This window comes from Aplysia californica, unplaced genomic scaffold (assembly GCF_000002075.1).
Source record: "Aplysia californica isolate F4 #8 unplaced genomic scaffold, AplCal3.0 scaffold00062, whole genome shotgun sequence".
Taxonomy (NCBI): domain Eukaryota; kingdom Metazoa; phylum Mollusca; class Gastropoda; order Aplysiida; family Aplysiidae; genus Aplysia; species Aplysia californica.
Genome location: NW_004797332.1, coordinates 1,079,364 through 1,100,997, shown reverse-complemented (window position 1 = coordinate 1,100,997; position 21,634 = coordinate 1,079,364). Strand labels below are relative to the sequence as shown.

At 39.7% G+C, this 21,634-nt stretch overlaps 1 protein-coding gene across 2 annotated transcripts; it reads left to right on the top strand.

The window, feature by feature from the left end:
- Nucleotides 1-18: 18 nt before the first annotated feature.
- Nucleotides 19-19,275, top strand: LOC101862710 (mitochondrial ribonuclease P catalytic subunit). Of its 2 annotated transcripts, none has more exons than XM_005093364.3 (9): nucleotides 19-180; nucleotides 2,558-3,278; nucleotides 7,363-7,575; nucleotides 8,839-8,963; nucleotides 9,906-9,956; nucleotides 12,870-13,110; nucleotides 14,208-14,341; nucleotides 14,792-14,984; nucleotides 16,558-19,275. In XM_005093364.3, the coding sequence occupies exons 2-9, from the start codon at nucleotides 2,580-2,582 to the stop codon at nucleotides 16,777-16,779; spliced, it is 1,878 nt and encodes a 625-aa protein (XP_005093421.1). In that variant the 5' UTR covers nucleotides 19-180; nucleotides 2,558-2,579; the 3' UTR covers nucleotides 16,780-19,275. The 2 variants fall into 2 exon arrangements, with proteins under 2 accessions (XP_005093421.1, XP_012935224.1); XM_013079770.2 differs by having other exon boundaries at nucleotides 19-358.
- Nucleotides 19,276-21,634: the final 2,359 nt, after the last annotated feature.

The window sequence follows — 21,634 nt, the reverse complement described above, 5'->3', positions numbered from 1 at the left end:
TTTGGTAGGCTATTGGTAGGCCTAGCCTTGCCTATGAACACATACTATGATACCCTGTCGTTTGTGTATCGTATGACGAATATCTAGACAGCGGACATATATTATATTATTATTTTTAACGTCTCCAAATAAAAGAACACAGTGTTGCATCTGCCATTGAACACCCATACTCTGCAGCAGGTATGTATAGATAATAGGCTGTTTATCGTTTTTATACGGAAACCATGCTGTCTGAAATCTGAAACGAAATTATCTTCATGGCGGTCTCCTTGACTTGACGGTGACAGTGACAGTTAAAAGTGAAGTGTGATCAAAGCCGACTTGACTGGTATCTTGATCAAGATCTATGCTAACTTGGGTACTTATAGATCTATGCACCTACACACAATACAAAGGCCACCTCTATATAGTGCAGGCGAGTCTTGTGGCTATTCTCACCCGGTGCGCGTTCACCAAATTTTGCGTTCACCCTAAACCACAGAATTCTACACTGTGATAACAGAAAAATTGTAGAATTCTGTGCCGTGAACAAATGTTCCATTACAACTGTAGCCTACTAAAAGCGTACAATTTTGTCTGTGGGCAGTGGAGAGAGAGAGAGAAAGAGAGAGAGGAGTAGCGCGAGAATTTCCGGGCAAAACAAAATGGCGACCCGCGTAGTTCGGCTCGATTCGAAAAGTTAAATAGCCGTAGCATCTTTGTAGACAACCAAATTAATTTACTTTTGTGTTTTAACATCATTTTTTAACTTTGTTTTGGTCAATTTGATCGTCCACACCGATAGACAGTATTCAGAGAGAGAGAGAAGAAGGGAGGAGTTGATCTTGCGAGAACTTCTGGCGGGTGAGAATAGCCACTTTCCAATACAAATGCACTGATTTAAGGGCTAGATCTAGAACTGCCATAGAAATCTTTGCTGCTGAGGCAGAACACACGTAGATCTATCATATGGCCTCTAAAAAAACTAAACCATCAACAATTCATTGTGAAATGCAGGCATTTTTTAAAACAAACCCAGAAACCATAAACAAATTCCAAAATATCGTAAGACTCATCAAACCCTTCGGCATCAGAATCCTTGAGGACCTCAAAAACATACACTTTTCCAAACAAGACATCCAACAATTTCTTTTCCCCGACCTTCCTCCGTGGCACCTCACCAAGGCAAAAGTCTCAAAGTAGACTTACAGCTGACCACACACGACAAAAAAGAAAGCACAAACTCCAAAATATTTAAAGCGGAATACAAAAAACTTATAGAAAAATACCCCGGTGTGGAGCTTATCTTCACAGATGGCTCCAAAAAGACAATGGTGTGGGCGCCGCTGCCCTATCTTCAAACACACACAGTACACACCAGAGGAGACTCCATCATGAAGCCTCCATTTTCTCTGCGGAGGCCACTGTCATTGATGGCACTGGACTCCGTAGAAAATTCTCCTAACGAATCTTTCCTTATCCTTTCTGACTCTCTGTCTTGCATCACCTCACTCACAAACTACACACTCCTACACCCAAAAATAGTTAGGCTACAACAGAAAATTCACACCTTAGATGAAACAGGGAAAAATATATCGTGTTCGCGTGGATACCTAGCTATGTGGGCATCTGAGGAAACGAGCAGGTAGATGACCTGGCGAAAAAATCCTTGTCCCATCTGTTGAGATCATTGACGAACACTATCCCACAGACTGACTTTTTTTTTAAAGTAAAAAAGTACTCCTCCAGTCTGTGGGAGAGCCACACTGAAAAAAACAGACGGGTAACAAACTCCACTAGACTCTATATTAAACCCAAACTGGGATCGCGAAATCCTTCGGACCTCTCCAGAAGAGACGAAGTCATTTTTACTCGATTACGCATCGGACACTCGGCCCTAACACACAAAAATACCTCCATCAGGGAGATGAGAAGCTGTTCTGTGTCAGATGCGACAGAGATTTTACCATTAGACACATTTTAAAAGCGAATGTTTAGACTTCGGAGAGATCCAAAGGAAATACTTAAAATGCAAAAAATTGCAAGACATTTTTGCCGTCGTTGATCCCAACAGAATTTTGGATTTTATGAAGGCCTTAGAGGCCTTTATGGGTAATTGTAGAGCGAAATTGAAGTATTAAAATTTTTTATGAAAGTTGTTTTAAGAATTGAAAATATACATTTACACCAAATTTTAAAAAAAAGTCTCGAGAACGGAAACCGTTCGTAGAAATAGAGTTCAAGTTTATTTTTACGAGCGTTCGGAGAAATACAGCCAGCCTAAATTTTATAGCCTACATGATGTGATCGCGGTTGTTTGTTTGCCCTTTTTTCTTTGACACGTTGGATCTCTTGTCTGGGCTTTTGATTTTGATTTCTTTTTCTCTTCCATCTTTCGCTTACTTTCTTCCTTCCTCAACTGAATTTCTTTTTTTCTTTTTTTTTTTCTTTTCTTGTAGTTTTTCTTTCTTCTCTCTTTGCCTTCCTCTCGTCCTCTTTTTGTCCTCCTCTGTCTGTGTGTGTGTGTGACACGTTTGCCTTTACCATCTCATATTATATTTTCCCTATTATTTTTCAGGGGTTTCCTTCTCCCAGAAGTCATGATGCAGCAATTTGCGTCTGGAGCCCACCTGGCTCACAACAGCATTTTGCAACCTTTAATAAATTGCTGTTTCCATCGATTGAGAACGTCATCAATGAGTAGACTTCTTAGCTTCACAAGCCAGAGCAGAATACAGTTTGGAACAGGTTCCTTTGGCTGTCAACAGCACAGACCCCTGGGAACTAGGACACATTTCTTTTGTATCAGTATCAATGACAGTGTTCACCGTGCGACTATTCATTGCAAGCGTTTTATGAGTTCCGACCTGAATGAAAGGGAAAGTGAATGGCGACGGAGTCCAAAGACCTCTGTATTCAGTTTGAATAATAGGATAATGAGACGAGACAGAACGGAAGGCCAAGCTCTCTTCAGGGACTTGATTAGCAAAAAAGACTCGGGAGACTGGAGTATTGCCGACTGGGATGAAGTGGCAGCACTCATCTCCTCCAATGTGAAAGGACCGTGGGAAGCCTTGTGTATGCAAACCCTGTACGCAGATCGCAATGTTGAATTAGGGCGCTCATTGATGAATTATTTAGAGGGAAAAGACGATTGTCCGAACAGAGTTGTTGTGCCTTACTTTATTGCTTTATTAGGGGCGACATCAGGTGAAAATGTAAACCAGGATCAAGAGTTGAAGAAGTATTATGACGATTTCATGTCAGCAACAGATCTGCTGGATGCTGCCACTATTGAGGTTGGTTTGTGCAAATGACCTTTTAAATTGTCCATTTTTGACTTTACAGTTAAACCTTGTTATACCGCCAACCTTGGGACGGGTATAAAGTTGGTGGTATAGAGAGTATAGAGGGGCTGGCAGTATAACATGGTTTGTATTATTTATATTTTTATATGTGAGGCATCGTGGTGAAACCAGATGCTCGTCATGACGTCAAAATAATGAAATCAAAGAAATCGCCATTTTTGGGGGGCCGATGGGCAATTTTTTTGTAGTTTCCCTTTTTTTTGGCTCAACACCTTTTATGTCAATTTAAAACCTTTTTTTTTAGGTGTAATTTTACTGAAATGAGTTGATTAAACTTAAAAGGCACAAAAAATATAAATTTTTAGTTTCCAAGGACTCTCAGAATTTACCAAATGTTGGCAGCTAATTTTACCTCTGAAACAAGGCAGCCCTGATGTCCTTCAATCACAAATATTTCGACTTCTATTCAACGTAGATGAATATTTTCTCACCAAAAGGAAGGAAAATGAACAGGCTGTAAGATGGTACCAATAATCCCATATATGCCCAAAAATTAACACGCGCCTGATTCCACCACGTCTTGACACATGTACAGTTTATAAATTAAAGGCTGCTTAGCGGATGGTTGGCAGGTGGTCTGGTGTTGTTTGCTCCTTCTTTCTTATCATACATCCATCTCTGCTCTCTTCATTTCTTTAAATGTACACGTTTCTATCAAGTAACAACAAGTTTCAACAGTTATATATTATATGACCTAATTGGTAATTGTGTTGCAAGTGCAGTTAAACTCTTACTTAAACTAAAGACTGCTTTTTAAGAAAAAGTGTGTAGGCTATGCAAGTTGGTGTAGTGCTCATTCGGATTTAATCGGGATATCTCAATTTTTGGCCCCATCTCAAACATCCCGATTCCGATTGTATCCCAATTTTTTGTTCCAGTTTGCTGTTGCGCCGGGTTAAAAAAAGACCTGACTTACTCTGCCTTCTTCTCTATCGCAGGAAGCACCCATTGAACTTTTTGTCAGTAGGAACTTGGAGCATTATTTTTCGACATATCAATGCCGGAATTAGTAGTTGACTCGCCCCAAGTTGTGTTTGATTTTTGCCTGCACTCAGAATTCTTCAATGATAGCCTGATAACTGTTACAACTGCAACATATACAAATAATCGATAATATTTGTAGTTCTGCCGTTACTTTCAAAACAAGCCTCGTCTAAGTTCTAGAAACCACGCGTTCACATCAAACACTCTGAAGAGCGACTGTCGTTCTTAGGCTTCATGTCCATTGGGACGGACATGAGCAGATTTTTGTTGGGAGGAGGAAAATCGGTCCGGTCGTTTCCATCTTGTGTGTCCACACAGTTCGGAAAAGACACGTCTAGTCTGTAGGTCTACTTTTTCCCTGGATGTGTACGCTAGACTGTGTCGTGGCGGACTTCAGGCCTATAGAGGTCACATGAACCCAGGGCGGAAAAAAGAAATGAAATGTATGGGTTTTAAAGTCAAATTGGTAAAATTGTTATAATGCATTTAAACCATATGGTTTCGCATAGAGTTTGCTAATTGTGAGGCGCTGATCATGAATATGACAGATTTTTAATCCAAATTCAAAATTATAAGTTTGTTTTCGCTGTGGCGGGGTGGATGTCTGATGAGTCGCCACCCGCGCGGCTAAAATGCAGCAAGCTTTCCAAGTTCCAACCAACACGTCTTTTGTCGGGGCGTGTAGTGTCATGTCTGTTGAGTTGACACAGCCATACGTAATTTTCACTGATTTCTTAGGGGAAAAATCGGTGCTCCATTTAAACCGACTTTCCGAGAGACGGACGGAATCGGGTCGGTTGGTTTCTGTCCCAATGGACACACAAGCCCTTATCCTTTTGCAACTAACTGCGCCGACCGGACTAACACTCGGTCGTTCTAACGCTCGGTCGTTCTAACACTCGGTCGTTGTCGTTGCTTTGGTCTGAACGCTTATATAAATATATATGAGTATGAGGGATACGAGATTTATTGGTACATTTGGTGGGTCGGCTGTTGTCGTTAGGGTAGAACTAGATATCTAGATCGATTGTCGCTCGTCCGAGTGTTTGGTGTGAATGCGCAGTTTGTTGGGCCCGTCCATAAAACTGTTTCAAACCTCTGGTTCGCATCACGTGACATGAATGACTTCGGCGTGCGAGTTCCGCGCGTGTCTGGGGGGACCGTCTGTTGACGGGGTCAACTTCAGTTCATGCTCACTGGTTGAAATGTTTTTTCCTGACTTGTTGGTTTGGGGGGGAAGTTAGATACTTGTACTAGGAGTGCTTGGCCTTGTGATGCGTCAGGATATTTTAAAACACACACACACACTCACACACACTCACACACTCACACACACACACACACACACACACACACACACACACACACACACACACACACGGAGGACATATGGACACCCTTAGAAAAAATGTTATGTCAGCTTGGCAGTCACATCGGTGTTTTGCTGTTGATTCCGATTTTTCCCCAGGGCAGTGCTACTGACTGAAATGTCTTTAGGCCTTTCCCAAAGGAGGGATACATGTTCTTATGCACAGTACGATTGTAAATGGGCTGATTTATCAATGTCGTGCTCCGTGGGGCCGGTAGCCTTCGGACTCGTAATCGTGAGATTGCGGGTTCGGGGGTTTGAGTCTCAGCTCGGTCCGACGTTGTGTCCTTGGGAAAGGCACTTTGCACGAATTTCCCACTTGGCTCAGTCCTTTCGGAGACGGACTTTAAACTACCTCTTAAATGACCTAATAGTGTTGATAGGGGCGTTAAACCCATGCCATTTCACCGTTTCATTTTCAATGTCGTGCTCATACTGCGTCTGAACTGCATACGGGGAACTGCTGCTTTTTCTTTCCTATTCCTTACTATCGTCGTTTTTCCTCTACTTCTTTTGTATTTTTGTCACTCTCTTGTGAACTGCTATTTCCAGGGTGCTTTGATAGTCAAAACAGACTTTGTGCTGTTGAGGCAAGAAAGGTGAGTAGGTAAGCCTGATTCCCCGTTTGAACTTCTATGCTGACATCCACCCCTTGGCACTCATATGATTATGATCTTTTGCAGCTGTGAGCGCCGTAAAACGTTACTAAAAAAAAAAAAAAGCTTTGAGGTCTGGTTAGTCGGGACAGTCATGAAGACCCGTCCGTCAGTAAATCCTTTTCAGTCGCGCGTTCATATCACAGGACATGACTCCGGCGCGTGAGCTCCGCGTGTGTCGGGGACCGTCCCTTGACGGGGTCAACTAAAGTTCATGCACACGGGCTGAAGTATTTTTGGGACTTACTTGGTGTGGGGGAGTGATACTTCAGGTTTTTAAAGAAATATCGAGCGCGCGCGCGCACCTACACCTACACACACACGCACACGCACGCGCACACACACACACACACACACACACACACACACACACACACACAGGACGTATACATGGGCATATTTATGGACACCTCAGGAACATTTTTAGTCAGCTGGGCAGATGCTTAGGGTGATTTGTCGTTGATTTTTCCCCCTCTACAATCCTGATTTTTAGGTTTCATAGAGTGGCAGGTCTGTGAAGAGTGTAATATTGTTTTAGGTTTGTCAGTGATATAGTGTGGAAGGAATGATAATTTTTTTTTTGCTTTGTTCGTTTTGAGAGGCTTTTTACATCATAGGTCGTTGTGCAGGGTTTTAATGTTTTATTCTTCTTTTTTTTTTCGATTGAGAAATGTGATGTTATAAAGTCCCGTTTTGGGGGGCTGGACTATCCGTCTTATTTTGTCAGTGGTCAGCTCAAGTTAGACCTGTGTCTCGAAATATTAATAATATTTGAAAGTTATGGTTTTAGTTTATTAACTACTTTGTGTTGATAGGTTTCATCTGTTTAAGCACAGTGTTTGGCAATTCATTCACCCATAGTTTTGTGTGATGACATTATTTGCACTACGTTCTGGTAGGAGGGGGGCGGGGTGTCACTTGTTCCTTTCTGTTTCATTACTTTCCTTAATTTAGTTAAACATATATTATAATTAGTTTATAATTTTTGTGCCTTTCTCACGTGTAGGTTCTCATCAAGGGTCTGGCTTACAGCAGTCACTACCTGGAATGCCTAAAGCTTTTGGAAATTTGTAGAGAGACTCACAACCCTGGGTCTGGCATGTTATTCCATGTTTTGTTGGCGAGTCTTCGATATCATGACATGGATCTTTGTGAACTCATTCTGTCTGAATATGAGCAAGCTGCTGAACCAACTCAACTGCAGTCACTAGCTGCAGAGGTAAGATTATTAGCATTGTTCTATGTCATTAGATCTTCTTGTGCACTTCACTTATGTAGGAGGAAAGAGGAATCAGGACTTTTGTTGTCCTCTGTTGGGAAAGTTTTTTTTGTCGGTCATTGAACTTTGTATAAGTTTTAGCCTAATTACTATTTACCCGGAAGGAGATTTTTAAAAATAGCAATTTGTCTCTTTTAGTCTCTGACTAGTGTCAGGGAAGCATAAATTTGGGCGCACCAAAAGAAGAGACACTCTGAAAATGTCTTTGAAGGACTTCAATATTAATTTTTTTTTTTTATTCCTCCACACAAGGAATTATGAGCCCAGCTCTCGACAGACACACTGAGAAAGCAATAAGTCATGTGAGGCTTGTCGAATTGGAAATGATGAAAACAAGAGAAAAGCCCACCATCTATGCACACATCCATAAATAGAAATCCAGCTTTTAAATGTTCAAAATGTGGCATACTCCAACTCTTCTCTTCCAGAATTGGTCGGTCTCATTGGCCATAGAAAACACCACAGAGTCATCTTAACCATTAACCCTTATTTTTTCTATTTCGTTTAAAAAATACTTTCTTCTACAGATGCATTTGTCATCTTCAGACACTGACAGATACGCTATCATTATTATTATTATTATTATTCTATTAGTGTAACTGGTGGCCAACTCATATGGCTGACTTGATTTTACAAGGAGGTGGAGACAATGCTAGTACTACTGTACTTGAGTAGTAAGACGAGACAAAGAATTTTCCTTTAGTCTCTAGTCAATTCAATGTTGTCTGAATACTGGTGAATACATGACATGAAGAGGTAACAGGGAGTTGATCATGTGTCTATTTTAGTAAGTTATTATGATGTGTTTTACTCTGAAGTAAGTGTACACAGTCAAGTGAGTGGGTGGTTGGCGGGTGCTCTGGTGTGGTTTGCTCCTTCTTTCCTATCGAACATCTATCATCCTTATCTCCCCTTCTTCTTTTTTTTATGTTTGTTGCTCTCTTGTAACACCTCTAATCTTCTGGCGCTCATATGACCTTATGCAGTTGCGAGCGCCGTAAAACCTCTACTAAAACTAAAACTAAACAGTCAAGTGCAGTGGTAGACAGGGTTTCATTAATTTTAGTTCCTCATGAACTGAATTTCGATTTTATTAACAAAGAGCATTAGATATTTAATTTATGTGGTTTCATGTTGCTGATCTCTTGATGTAGTCCATAATTTACTGAGATTTATTTTGATAATTTGCATCGCAAATTTCAGATTGTGGGCACAAGTCTGACTGTAGGAAATGAAAGAGGCCTTACGAGAGTAATGGAGTTTATGAAAAAGCATGGACTTTTGATACCGAAAAAACAGTTGGATGAGATAGTGGAGACATTCCACAGGTAAGTACATACTGTCGTCCAGCTATTCTGTTCAGTTGTACTGAGCCGAAAAGTTTGAATTTTTTGCCTTGCTTTCTTAATATATGGTGTTGGTTGCATTTGGTCCAGAAATATTTTGTTGAAGTTCAAATTTTAAATGTTTAAAAAAGAAAACCAGGAAAGATACATAATTTGGAACTTGGGTAAAATTTCAAAAAGTATGAAACATTTTTTTTCCCCTCTCTCCTGAAGAAATATCTTTCTGGGCTGAGAACAATTGAACAGCTTGCTGTGGAATATATGTTCACACTGGTGCTTTGTGTTTTGTACCTTGAGTGTTTCAAAGTTTCAAGGCTTACCATATATATATATATATATATATATCTTTGTGTTTATATGGTAAATCTTTGACTTGCTAGTGATAGATAGGTTTCTTCATTGTGACTAGCACACCTGGCTACATGGTCATTGCAGCTGCTCACTCTCTGGCTCAGTTGTATTGATCTTTGCTTTTTTTTCCAGGCACGGCCTGGTTATGTGTTAAGGAATCTGGAATTTGATAGCCTTTTTGTATATAATATGCACTGTACTAAAATCTGTCCCAGTTGATGTAATTTGTTCATTGTTACATGTTCTGATGTTGGGTGTCCCTGATTGGGTTTAGAAAAAGTTAGCACTCCAGTTTGTGTCTAATAAAGTTTTGGGCTTTGACAACAATAAAAAACAGGACAGTACTGTTGAACTGGAACCTTGGTTTTACAGGACTTATTGTTGTGTCTTTAATTCAGCTTGCCCACTTGCTCCTCCCTCCGGTTGCTATATTCTGACAAAATACTGAAATTGGTATTGCTAGTCTTTTTTTTTTTAAGAAGTGCTCTACTCCATCTTGACACTTTTACAGTTTCTCTTTTGTTCGGATTTTCCAACAGCTGTATATATGACTTACTATTTATCTCTTTTCAGCCATCAGCCAGGAAAGTGGACTGAAACGTATGGATACATACACCATAAAGGGTAAGGCTTTCGATTGAACTGAGTGCTATGCTTTTGCGCGAAGTAGAAGGATTCGTTTCTTGAAGTCCCTGGTGCCTTCTTTTCACCACTCTATACTGCGAGCTAGGTGGCTTTACTTCTTTTCTATGCACAAAATCTGTTATTTCTGTCTGTCTGTTTGCCTTTTCAAGTTCTAAATATACCTTTCTTTTTGTTTTGTTAATAATGCTGTTCCGTACTTTAATATAATCAAGACCAGAGGCACGGGTGTTCAACTCGCCCGGAAACAGCTCCTTTAGTTGCTCCGTGCCAGCGGTCAGTGCCACCCATGTGTTGGTCAGTAACTCAGCGGTCTGCCGTGCTCACTACTATGACGCCAGCGACGTGCCCCCACCTGCCTGTGTATTGCAATTCCTCCAAATTATGGTGTCTTTCCCACCCTGATATCTCCAGATCTAATGATGCGATATCACTACATGATCCCTCATTTTAAAGCTCGCTTTCCTCCCTACAAGACGGTATAATTTTGGTCGATCTCCATTCGCAATCTTGATTTTATTGAAATACTTTCTCAAAGACGTGTTTCTACCGAATCAGATTCCATTTTCAGTGTTATTTTAATTCAAACGTAAATAGCTTTGAAAACTAACCAATCGTTTCAATTCTTTTTACAAATCTAGTTGGGATAGGTATACTGTACACGTTGTGCAAGTTTCAACTTTGTGTTGCTTTTCTGTGATTTAAAAAAAAAAGACATAGACGTTCTCTTAGACGTGTTTCTACCAAATCGGATTCCATTTTCAGTGTTGTTTGAATCTAAACTTAAATAACTTTGTAAACTGACCTACGGTTTCAATTCTTTACAAATCTAGTTAGGATAGGTATACTGTGCAAGTTTTAAGTTTGTGTCGTTTTTCTTGGAATTTTTCTTATATTATTTAAAATGACATAGACGAATCAGATTCCATGTTCAGTGTTGTTTAAATTTAAACGTGAATGACTTCGCAAACTGACCTACGGTTTCAATTCTTTACAAATCTAGTTGGGATAGGTATACTGTACGGTTGTAAGGGCTGACACCCTGACGGGTGATACCCACGATCCTAGAGTGGTATGTTTTAATCAAGAGTTGTCACATGTGACAGCTGGACTAGGGAAACCAAGGCCAGATTGCAGAAAGCTGTGAATCTCTACTCTAGACTCAATATCTTTGCTTTTGGGAACGACACAAAGATGAAACAAAGTGAGTTTGCAACTTTATTCAATTTCTGACCCAATACCTTAACATTGTCAACGTCGTCCGCAACTATCATGTTTAAATTTAATTAAATAAATCATGACCCTCTGTCAATGTTAATCATGTATCCACTTTTCTTTATGCGTCACCTCGTATTTCTTTATCTTAATTAGTTGCACGATTGCTCTAAGAAATATGTCAGATGATGCTTATTCAAAGAATGCTGTTAAATGCACAATTTGTGTTGTAGCTCAGGCTTAGTGGCAGGTTAAACAAAGCCTTAAATTGCCGCAATAACATTTTCATCACAAATTTGTCGGTTGGGTAAAATTCCCCGCGCTAACCTCTTGACCCGTTGGTTTAAAGTACTGCCCGTGAACAGCCGTGGAGGGGATGGTCTTTTTGTCTCGGCAGGTCTAAAGAAATATATGGGAATGATGGAGTAAAGCAATTTTATTTGAAATTTTGCGACAAAAGAATGAACCAGGTGAAATTCTTCATTTAGCCAGATTTAATGTGTGGTCAGTTGCTTACCAGCCTTGCTGTTGTTCTGATCTCTATCTATCCAGGTGGATGGTTGGCGGGTGTTCTTGTATAGTTTGCTCCTTCTTTCCTATCAACATGATCTATCGTCCTTACTTCTCCTTCTTTTCTTTGCATGGTACTCTAGTTACTCCAAAATTTCTGACACTTATATGACCTTATTAAGCTGCTAATGCCGTGAAACTTTTACTAAAATAACGGTTATTCATGACTGTGTCTTTTCTGCAGGGTTGGTGATTTTGTTTATTTTTAAAATAAAAATTTTTTAAATCGATTTTTTAAATTTAAATCAGATTTTTTAAATTTAAATGGATTTTTTTGATTTTTTAAATTTAAAAATGTCGACACAGTTTGGGATTTTTGGTGGCTAAAAGTATGTTCTTTAGTGCAAAAAGCATTGTCTTTATTTTAACTAATGATTAATTTAAGCAACTGCAATTTTAGAAAGCCTTAATCTACTATATCAGTGAATTATGGCTACAGACAAAAAAATGAAGAAAATGTAAGTCTAAAAGGAAGGGGGGGTAATTATGCATAGATAAACTTGCATTTTATTACAGTGTGTGTGTGTGTGTGCGCGCGCTTGTGTTTGTCTAAAAAGAAAAAGAAAATGCTAATTTCAATTATGAAAAATAAGTAAATTGAATACTGTATTATTTTACTACTTACAGTGTGACAGGGGGGAAAGCAGACTTTTACGCAATTTTAGTCTACTAAACCTTATATCTGTTTTATAAAACCAAGGAAAGGAATTCTGAATGTTTAAAGATGTAAAAACAGAATATCTTTTTTCAAAGTGATTTAAATCACTGAGTTTTAAATTTTTTTTAATCAACTGATTTAAATCGACCTGATTTAAATCAACCCAACCCTGGTTTTCAATTATGAAAAAAAAAGTAAATTCAGAACTGTATTATTTTACAGTGACAGGGGGGAAAGCAGACTTTTAAGCATGATTATATTAGTCTACTAAACCTTATATCTGTTTTATGAAACCAAGGAAAGGAATTCTGAATGTTGAAATGTGTAAAAACTGAATAAAAATAAATTTTTAAAAAAGGGATTTAAATCACTGATTTTTATTTTTAAAATCCAGTTGATTTAAATTTTAAAAATCAACTTATTTAAATCAACTCAACCCTGCTTTTCTGCAGGGGTAATTGTGTCGTCTGTCGGCATCAGATGGATAGACTGAACGTCACCGATGAAGAATTCTCGGGGCTGCGGTCAGCCTTCACTGACCAGGTCATCGTCGGCAGCAATATTTTCTACAAGTCTACGCCCGAAGAGCTGAAGCACTTCATGGACTTTGTGGAGAGGAATGGGCCCTTCGACGTGGTGATAGATGGCCTGAATGTCATACACAAAGGTCCCAAGCCTCCGCGGAGGGAGAGAGTAAGTATATCTTGTTTGTTTACAGAAAGGTTACTTTGTCTTTAATTTTTTCAATTTAGAGAAAATAGATATTTCAACCTATTAAAATGAGATGTAAGTTTCTGAGAATGGATGGAAAATTGAGACATAAGCCCAGTTTTGTCAGGTTTAATATTAAGCATTTTTCCTTCTGTGGATTTGACATTCAGTTTTATAACAACATGTTTTCTCTGTATTAGCAAAATGCAGCAACACACTGCCCTTTGTACAGTTTTGTCACAGTCTATGTCTTACTAATATTACTAACAAGTTTTCCCCCCCTTGTTATCAGATTTGAAATGGTTCTGTTCCCATAATTGTATAGAGTATTTTGCCACGAACATGATGTATGATTTATGAATGTTGCTTGTAGATTGTCCAATTACACACAGAATTATTACTGATTTCTTCACTCTCTTTACCAAAAAGTCACACTTTTCAACGCTAAAAAGGTTAAGAATACCCCCCGGGGCAGTGCCGCTGACTGTAGTGTCTTTAGGCCATTCCCAAAGGGGGGACATTTCTCGTTCAAGCATAGTAGAATTGTAAATGGGCTGACTCATGTCGCGCTCATAACTGTGCCTGATCTACAACAGGGAACTGTTGCTTTTTCTTTCCTGATCCTTACTATTGTCATTTTCCTCTACTTCTTTTGTATGTTTGTCACTCTCTTGTGACCTGCTATTTCTGGGGTGCCTTCATAGTCGAAGCAGACCTTGTGCTGTTGAAGCTAGAGAGGTGAGCAGTCTAAGTCTGATTCCCTGTAAAGACTTCTCTGTTGACACCCACCCCTTGGCGCTCATATGACCTGATGCAGTTGCGAGCGCTGTAAAACCCTCTACTATAAAAAAAAAAAAAAGGTTAAGAATTTGGGAGGATAGAAAAACCTGTACTGATGGATGGATCTTGAAAATGTTAAAAGTGCAGTGACCAGTCAGTGCCAAGCTACCTCTGCTGAGTCTGTTTTCAACAAAATCTTATATTATATCTGAAATTTTCACTGAGCTGCTTTTTAACAAATCTTATTGAGGTTGTTTTTTTAAATTCAGGGTGTTTAAATTCCAAATTCTGCTTTTCAGCTGGAACGAGCAGTAGCCTACTTTGCAGAAGCCAATAAAAAGATCCTAATTTTAGGATCCAAAGCTCTCAAGGTTTCTGCATCAAATTTCCGACGTTCAGGGTCAAAGCCGACAATATACATGACATCCACTACGTAAGTTCTTATAATTTTTTTCTGGTGTATGTAAATGTCTTTTGATCTTGTTTGCATTTCTTGTATGGTACGATGTGCATATACACTTTTTGTCCTTAATCTAATGTAACTTTTTGTGGATGAAAATCACACATGAAATCCAAATAGAGGGGTTTCTGTCATTTTTGTGATTTTGAGATTAGTTGTTGGTTTTATGAAGAGAAAATTAAGACTTCACTAAAATTTTCATCTTGAGTTTGTTTAAATAAACTTTCACGCTGCCATCATTCTCATTTTAGCTAAATTACTTCTCTAATCTTCTCAACTTAAGTAATGATTTAGATGTGCAACAGAGATAAGTCAGATACAGTAAGAGACTGGCGCCACCTAAAAACAGTGATTAGTTACAGCTTTGGTCATCATCTCTTGTTCTAACAGCCTTATTGTGGGTTTTCTTTTTTTTTTGGGCAGGAAGGCAGACGATGTTTTCTTTCTGTACGCTGCCATACACAGCAGCAAGGACACGCTGATTGTTTCGTTTGACAAGCTGAGGGACCATAAATTCCGTTTGGAGCGAAAGCTGAGGCCAATCTTCCACAAGTGGCTGCAGTCAGTCCAGATCTACGACTGGTTTTTCTCGAGATACGGCGATTTTGGAATCCGGGTAATTTTTTTTTTTTTAAACTTTTTTTAAAAACCCCAAATATTTGCTTTGTCAGACTGATGATTTCAGATTTACACTCTAATCGCTTCTAATACTTCTATGAACTAGCGTGTTCCTCAAATTATTGGCTCATTTCTTTTGATTTTAAGTCTTTCATTATTTGGGGAGTTAGTTGGGTCAATTTCGCCATGATATTCTCTTACCTGTGACCTTTGTTTTGTAAGACTGTGATGTGGTTACCTTTGCTTTGCTTTGAGGATGTCTTTATCATTTAATCAAATTCGCACTTTTGATCCAAATATACTGTGTTTTATGAAGTTGCGAGCTCCGTAAAACCCTGGACCCTTACTAAAACAAAAAGGATGTACTGTGTGCTTCAATTTTAATTCTTATCATTTGATAGATTGAAGATTATACTTTTGCAAAGTCTGAAGGAGTTGAGGTGTGTACAGCAGTTATCACTTTACTTTGAAATAAAAATGATGCTGTCGTGAAAGGATGTTCTACTTACTTTTACTTTTTACTCTTTCATCCTCTGTTCCGTTAAGCGTCGAGGGGGGATGCAGTTTTCTATGGTAGGCCAGCTCTGCAGCTCTTTCAGTTGTAATGTTGTGTTTTCTTATGGTTTCCTTGACAACCTCGATCCACCTTTTGCATGACCTTCCTCTTCCTTTATAGCCTGAGTGCTTGGTGTTGTAGGCTCTCGAGGCTGGCTGGTCAGGTGACATGCGTAACAGGTGGCCAAACCATTTTATCCTCTGTCTTTCTATGTAACGCAGGCTGGACTCTGTGCCGATAGCTGCTCTTACTTTTTCCTTTCTCTGCCTGTCTCGTCTTGTGATGTTAAGGGTTTTGCGGAGACATTTCATTTCACATGTGGTGATTTTGCTTTCTTGGGTTTTGCTTAAAGTCCAGGTCTGGCACTGATAACATAATGTTGGTATGAATATTGAGGTGATAAGCTGATAATGTTCTAAATGTTGTTAAATATGCTGGTCTTTTAGTCTTGTGTAGAATGTTTTTAAATCGAAATGTCGTCAGCTGTATGAACAGAATTAATGAAATGGAAAGTCAATGAGCAACCTGTCTTATTTGTTACCATTAAATATTTCATTCCACAAGCAGTCAAACACATCACATTAAAGAAAGTGAAACATCATCAGCTTTGTATAACCATGTCTATGTGTGAACTTCTCTTCCCAAGGTGACCAATCAAGCTGAATTCTCCTTTTTAATATATGCCATCCATTCCCAGCCTGGGTCTACCTGAAACACCCCAACTTGAAAAGGCATACACTGTCAAACTTGCTCTAATAACAGCCACATGTCCGAAACAATCACCTGAACAAATGACTACTTCCCATTTCTCCCCCCAGCACTTTCAAAAAAATATTATAGTGACAGTGTCCAAGACGTGCACCTGTCTGAGACAACCACTTTTCTCCTCGACAACAGATTTCCGTCTTGGACAATTTTGACTGTGCTTGAAACCACCTTTTCTACCCATCTCCTCTCCTCCCTCGACCATTATATTATGGACAAGTATTGATCTTTTTTCCTTTGTTATCCACAGAGAAGACATTTGTTCAGTATTGGCCCGGCTAAAGATGATGGCGGCTGGCATTTCCCTGTGAACGACTGTGATAAGGATGCTCCCTATGGAAAACTGGGCGTGCTTTGCTTGAGGCACGGGAAAAGAAGATCGCCACCACCCAGAGTGAGGAGAAGTCATCAAAAGTCTTCAACTGGAGTACGTTTGGGAACAGATGCAAGAAAGGAGTGGTTTGAAACGTGAAAATGGCTTTGATTGAAATGCTTGGACATTGTTGTAGAACCAAAATGGGTTGAGTTAACCCGTACAGTGCAACAGCTCCTCAGGGAACACCTGGTCCAGGATCACGCAGAGGGAAATAATTCAGTTCCAATGATTTTCTGTTACTGTGTTTAGTTTCAAACATCATTGATGTCTTGATTGGGATATGGATGTGCACCCCACATGCCTCCACCATTTCTTTCTAGGTCTCCCAACGGGATAATATAACAACTGTTGGTCGAACTTGTCAACCCCACCGAGGGGATACCAATAAATTTTTTACCCGAGTATGAAGGAGTGGAGCTACGAACTTGAAATTTGGTGTAACAACACTTTGCCAGATGAGTTCTGCACTTTGGCTTTTTGGGGGTTGGAGAAGATGATGTTTTCCATTGTATTGAAGCAGATTTTGACTCTGGGTCGAAGTGATAGACCCAGCTTTCATCCATTGTTACTAAACGGTCAAAAAGTTGTCAGGGTCTTCATCAAACATGTCAATCATTCGCTGACTGCACTGTGCTCTCAGCTCTTTTTGATGAGGGGTGAGGAGATGGGGCACCCATCTTGCAGACACTTTCGACATATTCAAATGTTCATAAAGAATTGTCTCAACAGATCCATAGCTCAAGCCAGTTTCTGTACAAAGTAGTCCGAGAGTAACGCGCCTGTCATTACGCACAATCTTCTAGACTTGAAACATTAACTTCAGTCATGGATGAGACAGGGTGACCTTCTCGAGGGTTGTCTTCAATGGACATGCTACCGCATTTGAATCGCTTGCACCAGTATTTGACCACATCATAGTTTCGGCAGATATCTCCATACACTACTGACATTTTATAGTGTACAGACCGTGGTTTTTTTCCTTGGAGATCACCGCTCTCATGAAAAATTTTTCCGTTTTTTGAACAAAAATGAAAAGTGCTAATCATGCTTTCAAGGGTGATGTTAAACTACCTGCTGTACAACCTGAACTAACCATCAGAAATTCCCAATTATTGGTGTACATTCTTAGTTTAGATGTATCTTGAACCTGTTCAAATTTCAAGTTCGTACCTCTACCCCTTCGCACTTAGGTAAAAAAACTTATTGACACCCCCTCGTAGTGCTACACATATAAGTATCGTTCGCATACAAATGTTCATCGAATTAAAAAACATATGAATGCAAACATGATGGCCTGTGTTGCAATATGGTGCACACAGGCCATCCACCACTTCAAAACCGAGAGGTTACCAAGGATCCCTCCGGTCGTTTTTTCCTGTGTAAATGTCATATCCCAGACAGAATCCAGGTTTGGAATCACTGGTTGATTCTGGATTGCGAAGTGAAATGTCAGGATGCCTTCTCATAAAATGTGTAAACCTGTCTGGACCAGCTTCCTGATTGGCAGACCATGAAGGAAGATGTCTCACTTTGAACCTTTCTGCGCACTGAAATGCAAGCTCTGCTGGCGGCTGTCATGAGGTCTGAGCCTTATTATATGGAAGAAGCTTCCTTGGGGTAGTCTACACAGGGATGGAAATTTTCAGTAAATTTATGGAAATCCTTAATTTTGATTTGTTCTGCCATTTTCCGTAAGTGTCCTTTCAATGGTGAGTCATTCTACCATGTGTACTAATCTACAATTGAATAAGTGTTTTTCCAAATCCGTATAGCCTGCGAAAAATTCAGTAAATTTTGGACTAATCAGTTTCCATCCCTGAGTCTACAAGTAGACGCTTTTGCTCCTGACTAAACACCTGGCGGGGTTTAGCATAGCCAGACGAAGTTATGCCATCTCTCTTCCGGGCAAGATAGTCTTTCAGTGTTGAACATGGTATGTCAAAGTCCTTTGCAGTCTTGCGAACCCTGTCGCTAGTAGTTTCAATGTGTTCATGGGCTCGTCGTAGGGTGGTCTTCGGGAATTAAGCCAATCTGACCTTTTTCTAATAGTGCAAGGTGTACAGCATTTGGTGTTTTATCGCGAAAGAGCAAAGAAACTGCGATCTGAATTGCCCCGATTTCACTGATACCACGCGCTCGGACGGCCGTGAGTGCCCGCGAGGCCGTGTTTACACTACCTACTTTTTATCATTGATAGATGAGCTTTTTGGGTGATCATTCTTGACGCGCAGCAGCCTTATTTTTCCTTTGAATTGGGGTCTTGAAAAAAATTTCCAGGATTTAGTGTGGACCCTGTATGTGAAATTCTGAAATTCTTTGCAGCTGTTCAGTTCTAGTGTGAAGCACAATATCTCGGTGTCCGACAGAATTGTTGGGCATAAGAATAGCAACTTCTTTCAGAGTTGGTGCATTGTTTGTCCTGTCATGAGTTCCTAATGGTTGCGACGCCTCGCTGATCACAATTTTGAAATTCCCTATGCTACGGTTGTTGGCAAATTCATAGGCACCTTTTAGTTCCTTAATGTATATGTGATTTTCTCTTAACTCTTTTCCACCACATACAGTAGAGTGAAAAAACCCTTTTCTCCACAAACATTATAATAATATATAACATTTATATAGCGCATTTCCAAAAAAAGTAGCTCAATGCGCTTTACATTGGAATACCCATTTTTCAAAAACCTTTCTTACTACTTCCTTTCTTCTCATGCAATATACATTAAAGCACACACACACACACACACACACACACACACACACACACACACACACACACGCGCAGAGACTATTTTCATTCAGACACAGGAACAGAACAACTATAATGAAAGATAACGTTAAAAGCTTATGAAGGATAGGCCTGTAGGAACAGAAAATGTTTAAGATGTCTTTTGAAGCTATCAAGTGTTCTTATTTGTCTTAGTTTCATGGGAAATCTGTTCCACATAAATGGACCAAGTGGATGGCAGGAGAAAACAAGTGGGTTGACAAAAATTCCACTGCCCTAATACAGATGCATATTTCACCATGAAATTTTCAGGATGGGTGCACAAGTGGATGAGGTTTCTTTTTGTGAAAATTTTTTTTAAAATTATGTCACCACGACGGCCATTTTGAATAAATTATGTAGCACTTACCTGAAATTTCAAGAAAAAGTCAATTCCTTCACTCCTTGAAAAGCACAAACACACTATACCCATTCAATTATGCCCAAAAAATGTGATTTGACCGTCTCTGGTTACAAAAAAGTACAAATAAAGGTGGCTGGGTGATTTTTGTGGCAGTCTAGAGACATTATAAAAAAAGTACCCCAATAGGTGAAAACGGAGGACCAAAAAGAGGGATTGGGGGTGTCTAACAAAAAGGCTTATTGCTCAATAGCATTACAATCTACTGTTATAAAACTTGCAGGGCTGTTGGAGAATTGAATAATATTTGAAATTTCACAATCATCTTTATTCTGTGACTTGACAAAGATGGCTATTTTGAATAAATTTTGTAATATTTACCTGAAAATTGACAAAAAAATGTCCCCCCCCCCCCTTCTACAAAAGCACAAACACACCAGATCCTCAATATTATTCCCTAAAAAGGTGATTTGAACATCCATGGCCAGTAATAAATACAAATAAAGGTGGTTAGATTATTTGGGGTGCAATTTAGAGATATTATAAAAAGGTACGCCTAAAGGTGAAAATGGAGGACCGAAAAGAGGGATTGGGGGTGTCTCACTTTACTCAGTACCATGATAATCTACTGTTATAGAACTTGCAGGACTGTTGGAGAATTGAATAATATTTGAGATTTTATAATCTTTTTTATTCTGTGACTTGACAAAGGTGGCTATTTTGAATAAATTGTGTAATATTTACATGAAAATTGACTAAAAAATATGATGCATAAAATTTTTTGACTCCACAACAAAAGCACAACATTTAGGCACTAGATCAAGAACACGAATATGTATGTGTATGTTCATGTATTGAGGATTGTAGTTGTGGATGAATGGGAGAAATTTGAATTTGAAGTGTTGCAAAGCATGCTTGTGGTGTATGTAGCTACAAAAGATTCTAAATGTACTCCCTGTGACATAATATAATCCAAATACGTGGGCTTGATCCAAATGAAAAACTAGCACTACGACTCCAGCTGCTGCCGCGCCTGTCTGACGTCCGCAGCAGTGTGCCAGATTCTGAAACACTTCCTGTGGACACACAAGGCAGTGTTGCACTGTGGGCAGTAAAACCTTGTCTGGGCCCGCTTCTTGATGGACGAACAAACTTTGCACTGTGGGCGATGTTTGGCGTCACCGAATTTAGCCGGGAAATGCCCAAGCTGGATAGCAGACAAACGAGGTCGACCCGGACGCATGGCCATATATGGCTTGACTAGAGCATCAATTACCGATGACCTGAAGTCTTGGACGCTGTCCGTTCCACCGTCTGCTTTATATGTGTGCATTGACGAGGCATATGTCTTTGACGTAGTAGTACAAGGCGATGTACCACTTGTAGCTCCTGTGGGGATAGTGATAATTTTTGTGGAGCTGGTCAAAGTGATCCACCCCGCCCATGTAATTGTTGTAAGACTCCGCTAGCATCGGCTTTTGAACAGCGCAGAATCCTCCCGGTGTCTTTGAACTGTGAATTCTTTTATTCTTTACAGCTGCTCCGGAAAGCCCTTCTGTGTCTCAACCACAGTGCCAACAGCACCTGTCTGTCTATTTTGCAACTCCCTGAAGAATCCTGGGGAGCTGTAAAATTTGTCACAAAACAAAATGTGGCTCTTATCCTGGTAGCCATCAAGGAGGGTTTCAACCAGGTGATCAGTGAACGCTTTGCCGTCGGGAAGGGGGGAAAAGTCCTTACCTGTGTACACTACGAAATGAAGGCAGTAATATGACACAGGATCATACAGGCAGAAGCACTTGAACCCCCGCTTTGTGGGCTTGTCC

Coding starts and splice junctions, on each gene's coding strand:
- LOC101862710 (XM_005093364.3), top strand. CDS start 2,580: ATGATGCAGCAATTTGCGTCTGGAGCCCACCTGGCTCACAACAGCATT. Junction 3,279..7,362: donor TGGATGCTGCCACTATTGAG/GTTGGTTTGTGC, acceptor TCTCACGTGTAG/GTTCTCATCAAGGGTCTGGC. Junction 9,957..12,869: donor GGATACATACACCATAAAGG/GTAAGGCTTTCG, acceptor GCTTTTCTGCAG/GGGTAATTGTGTCGTCTGTC.